Here is a 17,363-nt window from a genome sequence, read left to right on the forward strand (position 1 = left end):
TCCCAGCTTCAACTTCTAATAAAAACACAGAGACTACTTTTTCTTCACTCAATTCTATAAATGTTACCTGTTAAAAGTGTCATATTCGTCCATTGAAACATTTTTATAATAGAATAAAGTTATGAGCCTTTCTATTATTGCACACTTTCAGTACGAGGTACTGATACTCTATCACACAGCTTCACACACCACTGCCCTCCAGCTATGAGTACTGCAGGATATACTGAGCCTGCTGTAAAGTATCATACCAAATTAAAAAATGTCCAATAGATTTGCAGTTATTGGTAAAATGTGTAATGTCAAGTTTATTTCCCATTCTCTTTTAAAATGTTTGTTCTCTTTCTCTCTCTCTCTCTCTCTCTCTCTCTCTCTCTCTCTCTCTCTCTCTCTCTCTCTCTCTCTCTCTCTCTCTCTCTCTCTCTCTCTCTCTCTCTCTCTCTCTCTCTCTCTCTCTCTCTCTCTCTCTCTCTCTCTCTCTCTCTCTCTCTCTCTCTCTCTCTCTCTCTCTCTCTCTCTCTCTCTCTCTCTCTCTCTCTCTCTCTCTCTCTCTCTCTCTCTCTCTCTCTCTACCCCTTCTCTCTCTCTCTCTCTCTCTCTCTCTCTCTCTCTCTCTCTCTCTCTCTCCTCTCTCCTCTCCCTTCCCTCTCTCTCTCTCTCTCTCCCTCTCCCTTCCCTCCCTCTCTCTCTCTCTCTCCCCTCTCCCTTCCCTCCCCCTCTCTCTCTCTCTCCCTACCCCTTCCCTCCCTCTCTCTCTCTCTCCCCTCTCCCTACCCCCCCTCTCTCTCCCCTCTCTCCCTACCCCTTCCCCCTCTCTCTCTCTCTCTCCCCTCTCTCCCTACCCCTTCCCCCTCTCTCTCTCTCTCCCCTCTCTCCCTACCCCTTCACTCCCTCTCTCTCTCCCCTCTCCCTACCCTTCCCTCTCTCTCCTCTAGCCCAGCCTGTGTTGTACTGGTGTTCCAGAAACATGTCATTCTGGAGTAACATCTCCTTCAACCTGGCCGTCCTCATGAACCTGATGGTGGCCTTCTTCTATCCCCTGGAAGGGTTGCGTGAAGGTCAGTCACGTGCCAGCAACCTTCAAGATTTCACCTTTAACCCCTCCCAAAGCCTTGACCCCTCCCAAAGCTTTAACCCCTTGATTGTCAAGCCACAGTCAAAACTAACCCTGGACATCAGGGTATTTCATTCATTTTGAAAGTTAGAACTTGGGTTCAAGCTGTAGCTATGTCCTTTTCAATCTGATTGTGCTATTCATTCATTCTGTCTATGCAGGTAGTGTTTGTTTAAGAAAACCGTTGTCTACATGTACCTGGTCACTAGGGACGTCATATCAATGCTCAGACTCTTCCCTGTATATGAAGGAGTTTTAAGAGATTTCAGGTTTTCGCTGTTTCCATTCTGGATTCTTTCATGTGTGTTGATGACATGGTCTGTTTATGTGGGCGGTCCCGGCCCGGCTCTGTTCCCTTCAGAGCCATCAAGCATGTTTGTATATCCCTTTGAAGTGCTGGTGTAGAACATCGGGTCAGAGGATGGTTGCGTGAGTCGCACACACAACACTAAGGGCTGAAAACAGGAAGAACAGAGGACGGCTCAAGTCTCTGTGATGTGATCCGGCCCAGTTGTACTGTATCACAAATACTTCTACATGTATCTCAGTGCAACTGGATGGCTGCAATATTTTTCTCTCTTTTGTGCGTTTTCTAGGTGTTCCTCTACTTTTGCATTATGGAACGTTATGAGTGCACAATAACTGGAGCATTTTGTTCAAATAATTGACCATGGACTGATGTGTTTATATTACACTGTGTTCTACACAGTTCTGTTTACAGAGGCTTATTTAGGTGACACAGTATTCCTTTAATTATGCAACACAAATGGTACTCACACTCAAGTTAAATGTATTGTACAATTTCGTATGGGGGGAAATTGTATCTGTGTAAACACAGGACAATAATATTATTAGCAATGAGTATTTCAATGTGAGGGATTGACGCCATACATATACAATTTTGCCATATGCTAACTTAATTACCACTTCACAAGTGTAGATATTTCCAAATAGTGCAGCAGTAAGTATAGGTACCGGGCATACCCATCTCTGTGGTTTAGAAGGTCAAATATTCCCTTTGAGACATTTTGGGCTCTGGGAAGTGAAACAAAATCCTTTGCTTGGCCTTCCCTTCCCAAACTCCCCCTGACCCAGTGAGCTCTGTCTTTCACCTCTTCCTCTGACCTATTGACCTCTGATCTCAGGTCACCTGACTGGGATCAGGATCATAGGCTAAAAATATCTCATCTGTCTCTGGTTTTCTCTCTCTCTCTCTCTCTCTCTCTCTCTCTCTCTCTCTCTCTCTCTCTCTCTCTCTCTCTCTCTCTCTCCCTCTCAAAAACGAGAGACTTTATCATGTGGAAAAGTAATCCTCATCAACCCCATTTCAATGTACATAAATGCTATTATACACAGTCACACTAACTACTGTAACTGAGTGGAGCAGCATGGCTGTGGATGAGGCCTCTTCTGTAGACTACACCAGTAATATAGCACTGTACAGTTCAGCCCCAGTGTGTGTGTGTTTCCCGCCCAACAGGACATTAGAGCTGTGTGAAGGGGAGGGTGAGATGATCACTTTGAGGCCCCACATACCTTTGGCCTGGTTCAGCAATTCTGTTTATTGCTTTATTACTCAGGGCCTCCACCCTCCCGCCTGCTCTGGAATGAGGGATAGAAATGAGATAAGAGTGCTCAAACTAGATCAGTGTGTGCCGCTGCCTGCCTGTTGACAAGTAGGAGCTTATGTCACTCAGGACCCCACACACCTAGCCTGACACAACACATACAGTACATTTGCCTGCAGACATTATACATTAAGCTCTTATCACACATTCAGTACATGCACACACAAACTTTCCCATCTCCCTCCGCCCCCCAACAAACACCCACCTCCAGCAGTGCATGCAGACCCCAGACAGCCAGGACATTCCTCATGAATCTTTCAGCAGAGTATTTTTAAAGACGGCAGTGGTTATGTAAGTGTCACCTGTCATGTGACCTCTACAGGGACCAGAAATAAGGGGGGGATTACTGTCCTCTCTCTCTCTCGCTTTCTCTCTCTTTGTTTCTTGCCTGGTTCTACCCCCCGCCTCCCATTTCTTCCTGCCTGCAGTAAGCCCCTGGTTTAGTGACTGGGGACGGTTACAGAAGCAAGTTGTGTCATTTATTGCATTATTCTTATGTGGAAGTGGGGTGTGTAGGCTGACATGGTGGGGTGTGTAGGCTGACATGGTGGGGTGTGTAGGCTGACATGGTGGGGTGTGTAGGCTGACATGGAGGGGTGTGTAGGCTGACATGGTGGGGTGTGTAGGCTGACATGGTGGGGTGTGTAGGCTGACATGGTGGGGTGTGTAGGCTGACATGGTGGGGTGTGTAGGCTGACATGGTGGGGTGTGTAGGCTGACATGGTGGGGTGTGTAGGCTGACATGGTGGGGTGTGTAGGCTGACATGGTGGGGTGTGTAGGCTGACATGGTGGGGTGTGTAGGCTGACATGGTGGGGTGTGTAGGCTGACATGGTGGGGTGTGTAGGCTGACATGGTGGGGTGTGTAGGCTGACATGGTGGGGTGTGTAGGCTGACATGGTGGGGTGTGTAGGCTGACATGAAGGAGTGTGTAGGCTGACATGCAGGGGTGTGTAGGCTGACATGGAGGGGTGTGTAAGCTGACATGGTAGGGTGTGTAAGCTGACATGGAGGGGAGTGTAGGCTGACATGGTGGGGTGTGTAGGCTGACATGAAGGGGTGTGTAGGCTGACATGAAGGGGTGTGTAAGCTGACATGGTAGGGTGTGTAAGCTGACATGAAGGGGTGTGTAGGCTGACATGGTGGGGTGTGTAGGCTGACATGAAGGGGTGTGTAGGCTGACATGGAGGGGTGTGTAAGCTGACATGGTAGGGTGTGTAAGCTGACATGGAGGGGAGTGTAGGCTGACATGGTGGGGTGTGTAGGCTGTGCAGGCTGACATGGAGGGGTGTGTAGGCTGACATGGAGGGGAGTGTAGGCTGACATGGTGGGGTGTGTAGGCTGTGCAGGCTGACTTGGAGGGGTGTGTAGGCTGACATGGAGGGGTGTGTAAGCTGACATGGTGGGGTGTGTAGGCTGTGCAGGCTGACATGGAGGGGTGTGTAAGCTGACATGGTGGGGTGTGTAGGCTGTGCAGGCTGACATGGAGGGGAGTGTAGGCTGACATGGTGGGGTGTGTAAGCTGACATGGTGGGGTGTGTAGGCTGTGCAGGCTGACATGGAGGGGTATGTAGGCTGACATGGAGGGGTGTGCAGGCTGACATGGAGGGGTGTGTAGCTGACATGGTGGGGTGTGTAGGCTGACATGGTGGGGTGTGTAGGCTGACATGGAGGGGTGTGTAGGCTGTGCAGGCTGACATGGAGGGGTGTGTAGGCTGACATGGTGGGGTGTGTAGGCTGACATGGAGGGGTGTGTAGGCTGACATGGAGGGGTGTGTAGGCTGACATGGAGGGGTGTGTAGGCTGACATGGAGGGGTGTGTAGGCTGACATGGAGGGGTGTGTAGGCTGACATGGAGGGGTGTGTAGGCTGACATGGAGGGGTGTGTAGGCTGACATGGAGGGGTGTGTAGGCTGACATGGTGAGGTGTGTAGGTTGACATGGTGGGGTGTGTAGGCTGACATGGTGGGGTGTGTAGGCTGACATGGTGGGGTGTGTAGGCTGTGCAGGCTGACGTGTGTAGGCTGTGCATGCTGACATGGAGGGGTGTGCAGGCTGACATGGAGGGGTGTGTAGCCTGACATGGTGGGGTGTGTAGGCTGACATGGTGGGGTGTGTAGGCTGACATGGAGGGGTGTGTAGGCTCTGCAGGCTGACATGGAGGGGTGTGTAGCCTGACATGGAGGGTTGTGTAAGCTGACATGGTGGGGTGTGTAGGCTGACATGGAGGGGTGTGTAGGCTCTGCAGGCTGACATGGTGGGGTGTGCAGGCTGACATGGAGAGGTGTGTAGGCTGACATGGTAGGGTGTGTAGGCTGACATGGTGGGGTGTGTAGGCTGTGCAGGCTGACATGGTGGGGTGTGCAGGCTGACATGGAGAGGTGTGTAGGCTGACATGGTGGGGTGTGTAGGCTGACATGGTGGGGTGTGTAGGCTGACATGGTGGGGTGTGTAGGCTGACATGGTGGGGTGTGTAGGCTGACAATGTGGGGTGTGCAGGCTGACATGGAGAGGTGTGCAGGCTGACATGGAGAGGTGTGTAGGCTGACATGGTGGGGTGTGTAGGCTGACATGGTGGGGTGTGTAGGCTGACATGGTGGGGTGTGTAGGCTGACATGGAGGGGTGTGTAGGCTGACATGGAGGGGTGTGTAGGCTGACATGGAGGGGTGTGTAGGCTGACATGGAGGGGTGTGTAGGCTGTGCAGGCTGACATGGTGGGGTGTGTAGGCTGACATGGAGGGGTGTGTAGGCTGTACAGGCTGACATGGAGGGGTGTGTAGGCTGTGCAGGTTGACATGGAGGGGTGTGTAGGCTGACATGGTAGGCTGTGCAGGCTGACATGGAGGGGTGTGTAGGCTGACATGGAGGGGTGTGTAGGCTGACATGGAGGGGTGTGTAGGCTGACATGGTGGGGTGTGTAGGCTGACATGGAGGGGTGTGTAGGCTGACATTGTGTGTATCCTCCCTAGGTACCCTGGAGCCCCAGCTGTCTGCCCTGCTCTGGTTGGGTATGTTGGCATCGTTGGCTATCGTGGTGGCCATGCCCCAGCACCTTGGGGTTCGCACCCTCATCATTGCCACCATCCTCCGCCTCATCTTCTCTGTGGGCCTGGAGCCCACCCTCTTCTTGCTTGGAGCCTTTAACGTACGTCTTCTTTGGGAAACTTGTGTGTTTGACTATATTGTTGTCCGACACTAAATCTTAATTTCCATGTTCTCCAATGTCAATCCAGATGGCCTTGCTAGCTCTCAGTAGCCCCCCTCTCTCCTCATGCCCTCCTCACATCACATTCATCTGCACATGCCCACCCCTGTACGTACCCACTACCCACACACCCTGTCCCCATGTAGACCTCCCTCACGCCCCAGCCCATACCCACTCCAGTGCCCGTTCTGCCTATGGCGTAACCCCCTGGCCTGACTCCCTGGCTGGCCTGGCACGGCCTGAGTGTGTGGTCGGTCGGCTGTGAAATGCGTCACTAGACGCTGAAGGCTGACACCACCCTTGCAGCTGCCCAAAATTCCCTGGAACTGCCCCTTATACACAGCCCGTTGCCCGTTCCCCCTATGTCCTCAACCGGCCCCTTCTGCATTCCTCTCCTCCTTCGGTCTCCCCTCCCTCCCTGTGGCTGGGGGATAGATAGCGATCCCACATCCATCTACTGAACCCCAGAACTACTACAACTCCTAATATACTGCCAAGAACAATCCACTGCTAGTCCATGAAATGCCTGTCCTGTAGGATCACGTTGTGTCTGATTGTCATCATGGAATGTCATGTAGTGCATGTCCTGTAGGATCACGTTGTGTCTGATTGTCATCATGGACTGTCATGTAGTGCCTGTCCTGTAGGATCACGTTGTGTCTGATTGTCGTCATGGACTGTCATGTAGTGCATGTCCTGTAGGATCACGTTGTGTCTGATTGTCATCATGGAATGTCATGTAGTGCATGTCCTGTAGGATCACGTTGTGTCTGATTGTCATCATGGAATGTCATGTAGTGCATGTCCTGTAGGATCACGTTGTGTCTGATTGTCATCATGGACTGTCATGTAGTGCCTGTCCTGTAGGATCACGTTGTGTCTGATTGTCATCATGGAATGTCATGTAGTGCATGTCCTGTAGGATCACGTTGTGTCTGATTGTCATCATGGAATGTCATGTAGTGCATGTCCTGTAGGATCACTTTGTGTCTGATTGTCATCATGGAATGTCATGTAGTGCATGTCCTGTAGGATCACGTTGTGTCTGATTGTCATCATGGACTGTCATGTAGTGCCTGTCCTGTAGGATCACGTTGTGTCTGATTGTCATCATGGAATGTCATGTAGTGCATGTCCTGTAGGATCACTTTGTGTCTGATTGTCGTCATGGAATGTCATGTAGTGCATGTCCTGTAGGATCACGTTGTGTCTGATCGTCGTCATGGAATGTCATGTAGTGCATGTCCTGTAGGATAACGTTGTGTCTGATCGTCATCATGGAATGTCATGTAGTGCATGTCCTGTAGGATCACGTTGTGTCTGATCGTCGTCATGGAATGTCATGTAGTGCATGTCCTGTAGGATCACGTTGTGTCTGATTGTCATCATGGAATGTCATGTAGTGCATGTCCTGTAGGATCACGTTGTGTCTGATTGTCATCATGGAATGTCATGTAGTGCATGTCCTGTAGGATCACGTTGTGTCTGATTGTCATCATGGAATGTCATGTAGTGCATGTCCTGTAGGATCACGTTGTGTCTGATTGTCATCATGGAATGTCATGTAGTGCATGTCCTGTAGGATCACGTTGTGTCTGATTGTCATCATGGAATGTCATGTAGTGCATGTCCTGTAGGATCACGTTGTGTCTGATTGTCATCATGGAATGTCATGTAGTGCATGTCCTGTAGGATCACGTTGTGTCTGATTGTCATCATGGAATGTCATGTAGTGCATGCCTGTAGGATCACGTTGTGTCTGATTGTCATCATGGAATGTCATGTAGTGCATGTCCTGTAGGATCACGTTGTGTCTGATTGTCATCATGGAATGTCATGTAGTGCATGTCCTGTAGGATCACGTTGTGTCTGATTGTCATCATGGAATGTCATGTAGTGCATGTCCTGTAGGATCACGTTGTGTCTGATTGTCATCATGGAATGTCATGTAGTGCATGTCCTGTAGGATCACGTTGTGTCTGATTGTCATCATGGAATGTCATGTAGTGCATGTCCTGTAGGATCACGTTGTGTCTGATTGTCATCATGGAATGTCATGTAGTGCATGTCCTGTAGGATCACGTTGTGTCTGATTGTCATCATGGAATGTCATGTAGTGCATGTCCTGTAGGATCACGTTGTGTCTGATTGTCATCATGGAATGTCATGTAGTGCATGTCCTGTAGGATCACGTTGTGTCTGATTGTCATCATGGAATGTCATGTAGTGCATGTCCTGTAGGATCACGTTGTGTCTGATTGTCATCATGGAATGTCATGTAGTGCATGTCCTGTAGGATCACGTTGTGTCTGATTGTCATCATGGAATGTCATGTAGTGCATGTCCTGTAGGATCACGTTGTGTCTGATTGTCATCATGGAATGTCATGTAGTGCATGTCCTGTAGGATCACGTTGTGTCTGATTGTCATCATGGAATGTCATGTAGTGCATGTCCTGTAGGATCACGTTGTGTCTGATTGTCATCATGGAATGTCATGTAGTGCATGTCCTGTAGGATCACGTTGTGTCTGATTGTCATCATGGAATGTCATGTAGTGCATGTCCTGTAGGATCACGTTGTGTCTGATTGTCATCATGGAATGTCATGTAGTGCATGTCCTGTAGGATCACGTTGTGTCTGATTGTCATCATGGAATGTCATGTAGTGCATGTCCTGTAGGATCACGTTGTGTCTGATTGTCATCATGGAATGTCATGTAGTGCATGTCCTGTAGGATCACGTTGTGTCTGATTGTCATCATGGAATGTCATGTAGTGCATGTCCTGTAGGATCACGTTGTGTCTGATTGTCATCATGGAATGTCATGTAGTGCATGTCCTGTAGGATCACGTTGTGTCTGATTGTCATCATGGAATGTCATGTAGTGCATGTCCTGTAGGATCACGTTGTGTCTGATTGTCATCATGGAATGTCATGTAGTGCATGTCCTGTAGGATCACGTTGTGTCTGATTGTCATCATGGAATGTCATGTAGTGCATGTCCTGTAGGATCACGTTGTGTCTGATTGTCATCATGGAATGTCATGTAGTGCATGTCCTGTAGGATCACGTTGTGTCTGATTGTCATCATGGAATGTCATGTAGTGCATGTCCTGTAGGATCACGTTGTGTCTGATTGTCATCATGGAATGTCATGTAGTGCATGTCCTGTAGGATCACGTTGTGTCTGATTGTCATCATGGAATGTCATGTAGTGCATGTCCTGTAGGATCACGTTGTGTCTGATTGTCATCATGGAATGTCATGTAGTGCATGTCCTGTAGGATCACGTTGTGTCTGATTGTCATCATGGAATGTCATGTAGTGCATGTCCTGTAGGATCACGTTGTGTCTGATTGTCATCATGGAATGTCATGTAGTGCATGTCCTGTAGGATCACGTTGTGTCTGATTGTCATCATGGAATGTCATGTAGTGCATGTCCTGTAGGATCACGTTGTGTCTGATTGTCATCATGGAATGTCATGTAGTGCATGTCCTGTAGGATCACGTTGTGTCTGATTGTCATCATGGAATGTCATGTAGTGCATGTCCTGTAGGATCACGTTGTGTCTGATTGTCATCATGGAATGTCATGTGCAGTGCATGTCCTGTAGGATCACGTTGTGTCTGATTGTCATCATGGAATGTCATGTAGTGCATGTCCTGTAGGATCACGTTGTGTCTGATTGTCATCATGGAATGTCATGTAGTGCATGTCCTGTAGGATCACGTTGTGTCTGATTGTCATCATGGAATGTCATGTAGTGCATGTCCTGTAGGATCACGTTGTGTCTGATTGTCATCATGGAATGTCATGTAGTGCATGTCCTGTAGGATCACGTTGTGTCTGATTGTCATCATGGAATGTCATGTAGTGCATGTCCTGTAGGATCACGTTGTGTCTGATTGTCATCATGGAATGTCATGTAGTGCATGTCCTGTAGGATCACGTTGTGTCTGATTGTCATCATGGAATGTCATGTAGTGCATGTCCTGTAGGATCACGTTGTGTCTGATTGTCATCATGGAATGTCATGTAGTGCATGTCCTGTAGGATCACGTTGTGTCTGATTGTCATCATGGAATGTCATGTAGTGCATGTCCTGTAGGATCACGTTGTGTCTGATTGTCATCATGGAATGTCATGTAGTGCATGTCCTGTAGGATCACGTTGTGTCTGATTGTCATCATGGAATGTCATGTAGTGCATGTCCTGTAGGATCACGTTGTGTCTGATTGTCATCATGGAATGTCATGTAGTGCATGTCCTGTAGGATCACGTTGTGTCTGATTGTCATCATGGAATGTCATGTAGTGCATGTCCTGTAGGATCACGTTGTGTCTGATTGTCATCATGGAATGTCATGTAGTGCCTGTCCTGTAGGATCACGTTGTGTCTGATTGTCATCATGGAATGTCATGTAGTGCATGTCCTGTAGGATCACGTTGTGTCTGATTGTCATCATGGAATGTCATGTAGTGCATGTCCTGTAGGATCACGTTGTGTCTGATTGTCATCATGGAATGTCATGTAGTGCATGTCCTGTAGGATCACGTTGTGTCTGATTGTCATCATGGAATGTCATGTAGTGCATGTCCTGTAGGATCACGTTGTGTCTGATTGTCATCATGGAATGTCATGTAGTGCATGTCCTGTAGGATCACGTTGTGTCTGATTGTCATCATGGAATGTCATGTAGTGCCTGTCCTGTAGGATCACGTTGTGTCTGATTGTCATCATGGAATGTCATGTAGTGCCTGTCCTGTAGGATCACGTTGTGTCTGATTGTCATCATGGAATGTCATGTAGTGCATGTCCTGTAGGATCACGTTGTGTCTGATTGTCATCATGGAATGTCATGTAGTGCATGTCCTGTAGGATCACGTTGTGTCTGATTGTCATCATGGAATGTCATGTAGTGCATGTCCTGTAGGATCACGTTGTGTCTGATTGTCATCATGGAATGTCATGTAGTGCATGTCCTGTAGGATCACGTTGTGTCTGATTGTCATCATGGAATGTCATGTAGTGCATGTCCTGTAGGATCACGTTGTGTCTGATTGTCATCATGGAATGTCATGTAGTGCCTGTCCTGTAGGATCACGTTGTGTCTGATTGTCATCATGGAATGTCATGTAGTGCCTGTCCTGTAGGATCACGTTGTGTCTGATTGTCATCATGGAATGTCATGTAGTGCATGTCCTGTAGGATCACGTTGTGTCTGATTGTCATCATGGAATGTCATGTAGTGCCTGTCCTGTAGGATCACGTTGTGTCTGATTGTCATCATGGAATGTCATGTAGTGCCTGTCCTGTAGGATCACGTTGTGTCTGATTGTCATCATGGAATGTCATGTAGTGCATGTCCTGTAGGATCACGTTGTGTCTGATTGTCATCATGGAATGTCATTGTGCATGTCCTGTAGGACGTTGTGTCTGATTGTCATCATGGAATGTCATGTCATGGAATGTCATGTATGTCCTGTAGGATCACGTTGTGTCTGATTGTCATCATGGAATGTCATGTAGTGCATGTCCTGTAGGATCACGTTGTGTCTGATTGTCATCATGGAATGTCATGTAGTGCATGTCCTGTAGGATCACGTTGTGTCTGATTGTCATCATGGAATGTCATGTAGTGCATGTCCTGTAGGATCACGTTGTGTCTGATTGTCATCATGGACTGTCATGTAGTGCCTGTCCTGTAGGATCACGTTGTGTCTGATTGTCATCATGGAATGTCATGTAGTGCATGTCCTGTAGGATCACGTTGTGTCTGATTGTCATCATGGAATGTCATGGAATAGTGCATGTCCTGTAGGATCACGTTGTGTCTGATTGTCATCATGGAATGTCATGTAGTGCATGTCCTGTAGGATCACGTTGTGTCTGATTGTCATCATGGAATGTCATGTAGTGCATGTCCTGTAGGATCACGTTGTGTCTGATTGTCATCATGGAATGTCATAGGATCAGATTGTCATCATGTCCTGTAGGATCACGTTGTGTCTGATTGTCATCATGGAATGTCATGTAGTGCATGTCCTGTAGGATCACGTTGTGTCTGATTGTCATCATGGAATGTCATGTAGTGCATGTCCTGTAGGATCACGTTGTGTCTGATTGTCATCATGGAATGTCATGTAGTGCATGTCCTGTAGGATCACGTTGTGTCTGATTGTCATCATGGAATGTCATGTAGTGCATGTCCTGTAGGATCACGTTGTGTCTGATTGTCATCATGGAATGTCATGTAGTGCATGTCCTGTAGGATCACGTTGTGTCTGATTGTCATCATGGAATGTCATGTAGTGCATGTCCTGTAGGATCACGTTGTGTCTGATTGTCATCATGGAATGTCATGTAGTGCATGTCCTGTAGGATCACGTTGTGTCTGATTGTCATCATGGAATGTCATGTAGTGCATGTCCTGTAGGATCACGTTGTGTCTGATTGTCATCATGGAATGTCATGTAGTGCATGTCCTGTAGGATCACGTTGTGTCTGATTGTCATCATGGAATGTCATGTAGTGCATGTCCTGTAGGATCACGTTGTGTCTGATTGTCATCATGGAATGTCATGTAGTGCATGTCCTGTAGGATCACGTTGTGTCTGATTGTCATCATGGAATGTCATGTAGTGCATGTCCTGTAGGATCACGTTGTGTCTGATTGTCATCATGGAATGTCATGTAGTGCCTGTCCTGTAGGATCACGTTGTGTCTGATTGTCATCATGGAATGTCATGTAGTGCATGTCCTGTAGGATCACGTTGTGTCTGATTGTCATCATGGAATGTCATGTAGTGCATGTCCTGTAGGATCACGTTGTGTCTGATTGTCATCATGGAATGTCATGTAGTGCATGTCCTGTAGGATCACGTTGTGTCTGATTGTCATCATGGAATGTCATGTAGTGCGTTGTGTCTGATTGTCCTGTAGGATCACGTTGTGTCTGATTGTCATCATGGAATGTCATGTAGTGCCTGTCCTGTAGGATCACGTTGTGTCTGATTGTCATCATGGAATGTCATGTAGTGCCTGTCCTGTAGGATCACGTTGTGTCTGATTGTCATCATGGAATGTCATGTAGTGCATGTCCTGTAGGATCACGTTGTGTCTGATTGTCATCATGGAATGTCATGTAGTGCATGTCCTGTAGGATCACGTTGTGTCTGATTGTCATCATGGAATGTCATGTAGTGCATGTCCTGTAGGATCACGTTGTGTCTGATTGTCATCATGGAATGTCATGTAGTGCCTGTCCTGTAGGATCACGTTGTGTCTGATTGTCATCATGGAATGTCATGTAGTGCCTGTCCTGTAGGATCACGTTGTGTCTGATTGTCATCATGGATGTCATGTCATGTAGTGCCTGTCCTGTAGGATCACGTTGTGTCTGATTGTCATCATGGAATGTCATGTAGTGCCTGTCCTGTAGGATCACGTTGTGTCTGATTGTCATCATGGAATGTCATGTAGTGCATGTCCTGTAGGATCACGTTGTGTCTGATTGTCATCATGGAATGTCATGTAGTGCCTGTCCTGTAGGATCACGTTGTGTCTGATTGTCATCATGGAATGTCATGTAGTGCATGTCCTGTAGGATCACGTTGTGTCTGATTGTCATCATGGAATGTCATGTAGTGCCTGTCCTGTAGGATCACGTTGTGTCTGATTGTCATCATGGAATGTCATGTAGTGCATGTCCTGTAGGATCACGTTGTGTCTGATTGTCATCATGGAATGTCATGTAGTGCCTGTCCTGTAGGATCACGTTGTGTCTGATTGTCATCATGGAATGTCATGTAGTGCCTGTCCTGTAGGATCACGTTGTGTCTGATTGTCATCATGGAATGTCATGTAGTGCCTGTCCTGTAGGATCACGTTGTGTCTGATTGTCATCATGGACTGTCATGTAGTGCCTGTCCTGTAGGATCACGTTGTGTCTGATTGTCATCATGGAATGTCATGTAGTGCATGTCCTGTAGGATCACGTTGTGTCTGATTGTCATCATGGAATGTCATGTAGTGCATGTCCTGTAGGATCACGTTGTGTCTGATTGTCATCATGGAATGTCATGTAGTGCCTGTCCTGTAGGATCACGTTGTGTCTGATTGTCATCATGGAATGTCATGTAGTGCATGTCCTGTAGGATCACGTTGTGTCTGATTGTCATCATGGAATGTCATGTAGTGCCTGTCCTGTAGGATCACGTTGTGTCTGATTGTCATCATGGAATGTCATGTAGTGCCTGTCCTGTAGGATCACGTTGTGTCTGATTGTCATCATGGAATGTCATGTAGTGCCTGTCCTGTAGGATCACGTTGTGTCTGATTGTCATCATGGAATGTCATGTAGTGCCTGTCCTGTAGGATCACGTTGTGTCTGATTGTCATCATGGAATGTCATGTAGTGCCTGTCCTGTAGGATCACGTTGTGTCTGATTGTCATCATGGAATGTCATGTAGTGCATGTCCTGTAGGATCACGTTGTGTCTGATTGTCATCATGGAATGTCATGTAGTGCCTGTCCTGTAGGATCACGTTGTGTCTGATTGTCATCATGGAATGTCATGTAGTGCATGTCCTGTAGGATCACGTTGTGTCTGATTGTCATCATGGAATGTCATGTAGTGCCTGTCCTGTAGGATCACGTTGTGTCTGATTGTCATCATGGAATGTCATGTAGTGCATGTCCTGTAGGATCACGTTGTGTCTGATTGTCATCATGGAATGTCATGTAGTGCCTGTCCTGTAGGATCACGTTGTGTCTGATTGTCATCATGGAATGTCATGTAGTGCCTGTCCTGTAGGATCACGTTGTGTCTGATTGTCATCATGGAATGTCATGTAGTGCCTGTCCTGTAGGATCACGTTGTGTCTGATTGTCATCATGGAATGTCATGTAGTGCCTGTCCTGTAGGATCACGTTGTGTCTGATTGTCATCATGGAATGTCATGTAGTGCCTGTCCTGTAGGATCACGTTGTGTCTGATTGTCATCATGGAATGTCATGTAGTGCATGTCCTGTAGGATCACGTTGTGTCTGATTGTCATCATGGAATGTCATGTAGTGCCTGTCCTGTAGGATCACGTTGTGTCTGATTGTCATCATGGAATGTCATGTAGTGCATGTCCTGTAGGATCACGTTGTGTCTGATTGTCATCATGGAATGTCATGTAGTGCCTGTCCTGTAGGATCACGTTGTGTCTGATTGTCATCATGGAATGTCATGTAGAATCCTGTAGGATCACGTTGTGTCTGATTGTCATCATGGAATGTCCTGTAGGATCTGTAGGACGTTGTGTCTGATTGTCATCATGGAATGTCATGTAGTGCCTGTCCTGTAGGATCACGTTGTGTCTGATTGTCATCATGGAATGTCATGTAGTGCATGTCCTGTAGGATCACGTTGTGTCTGATTGTCATCATGGAATGTCATGTAGTGCATGTCCTGTAGGATCACGTTGTGTCTGATTGTCATGGAATGTCATGTCCTGTAGGAACGTTGTGTCTGATTGTCATCATGGAATGTCATGTAGTGCATGTCCTGTAGGATCACGTTGTGTCTGATTGTCATCATGGAATGTCATGTAGTGCATGTCCTGTAGGATCACGTTGTGTCTGATTGTCATCATGGAATGTCATGTAGTGCATGTCCTGTAGGATCACGTTGTGTCTGATTGTCATCATGGAATGTCATGTAGTGCATGTCCTGTAGGATCACGTTGTGTCTGATTGTCATCATGGAATGTCATGTAGTGCCTGTCCTGTAGGATCACGTTGTGTCTGATTGTCATCATGGAATGTCATGTAGTGCATGTCCTGTAGGATCACGTTGTGTCTGATTGTCATCATGGAATGTCATGTAGTGCCTGTCCTGTAGGATCACGTTGTGTCTGATTGTCATCATGGAATGTCATGTAGTGCCTGTCCTGTAGGATCACGTTGTGTCTGATTGTCATCATGGAATGTCATGTAGTGCCTGTCCTGTAGGATCACGTTGTGTCTGATTGTCATCATGGACTGTCATGTAGTGCCTGTCCTGTAGGATCACGTTGTGTCTGATTGTCATCATGGAATGTCATGTAGTGCCTGTCCTGTAGGATCACGTTGTGTCTGATTGTCATCATGGAATGTCATGTAGTGCATGTCCTGTAGGATCACGTTGTGTCTGATTGTCATCATGGAATGTCATGTAGTGCATGTCCTGTAGGATCACGTTGTGTCTGATTGTCATCATGGAATGTCATGTAGTGCATGTCCTGTAGGATCACGTTGTGTCTGATTGTCATCAATGTGAAAATATTCACATTTTATGCATAGAAAGACAACATATTATAGGCCTTGTTATAAGCACAAATTAGCGTTTTTCTGTCTTTAACAAGTTATACAGCATTATGGCTGGATACTTTAAGTTAAGCATTACCTCACAATCCATTATTGGTCAGATCTCCCTTGTGAAAGAGGTCTTCTGACCTCAATGGAACTTCCTGGTTAAATAAAGGTTAGATCAAATAATAGTGCTAATAAATATGAATGTCTTCTGTCCCTGCAGGTGTGTAATAAGATCATCTTCTTGATGAGTTTTGTGGGGAACAAAGGGACGTTCACACGGGGCTACAAGGCCATGATCCTGGACGTTGAGTTCCTCTACCACCTCATGTACCTCATCATCTGTAGCCTGGGGGTCTTCGTCCATGTCTTCTTCTACAGCCTACTGGTATATTTACATATATATTCTGTATGTTAATATATATTGCTGCTGGTGAACACACAGTCATACTTAATAGGAAGCTGTCTAGCAGTATAAGCTAATGTTGGTAGAAACCTCAATGGCCAAACTCTGGTTCAAATGCCTTTGGTGTGGCTACGAGCACAAACGGGGCATATTTAAGACAGACACAGACAGACGGCGGCACACAGACAGACGGCGGCACACAGACAGACGGCGGCACACAGACAGAAGGCGGCACACAGACAGAAGGCGGCACACAGACAGACAGACGGCGGCACACAGACAGACAGACGGCGGCACACAGACAGACAGACGGCGGCACACACACAGACAGACGGCGGCACACAGACAGACAGACGGAGGCACACTGACGGACAGACAGACAGACAGACGGACGGACAGACAGACGGACGGACGGACGGACGGACGGACGGACAGACAGAGGCACACGGACGGACAGACAGAGGCACACGGACGGACAGACAGAGGCACACGGACGGACAGACAGAGGCACACGGACAGACAGACAGAGGCACACGGACAGACAGACAGAGGCACACGGACGGACAGACAGACAGGCACACGGACAGAGGCACACTGTCTGTCTGTCTGTCTGTCTGTCTGTCTGTGTGCCTCCGTCTGTCTGTCTGTCCGCGTGCCTCCGTCTGTCTG

At 47.4% G+C, this 17,363-nt stretch overlaps 1 protein-coding gene across 3 annotated transcripts in view; it reads left to right on the forward strand.

The window, feature by feature from the left end:
* LOC124031230 (inositol 1,4,5-trisphosphate receptor type 1-like) overlaps window positions 1–17,363 on the forward strand; it is a 189,796-nt gene that overhangs the window by 141,434 nt on the left and 30,999 nt on the right. For all 3 annotated transcript variants that reach the window (XM_046342257.1, XM_046342258.1, XM_046342259.1), the window contains 3 exons: window positions 933–1,055; window positions 5,709–5,884; window positions 16,512–16,676. In XM_046342257.1, the coding sequence (XP_046198213.1) occupies window positions 933–1,055; window positions 5,709–5,884; window positions 16,512–16,676 (464 nt within the window). The remainder of the gene's footprint in view (window positions 1–932; window positions 1,056–5,708; window positions 5,885–16,511; window positions 16,677–17,363) is intronic.

This window comes from Oncorhynchus gorbuscha, linkage group LG03, assembly GCF_021184085.1.
Source record: "Oncorhynchus gorbuscha isolate QuinsamMale2020 ecotype Even-year linkage group LG03, OgorEven_v1.0, whole genome shotgun sequence".
Classification (NCBI taxonomy): domain Eukaryota; kingdom Metazoa; phylum Chordata; class Actinopteri; order Salmoniformes; family Salmonidae; genus Oncorhynchus; species Oncorhynchus gorbuscha.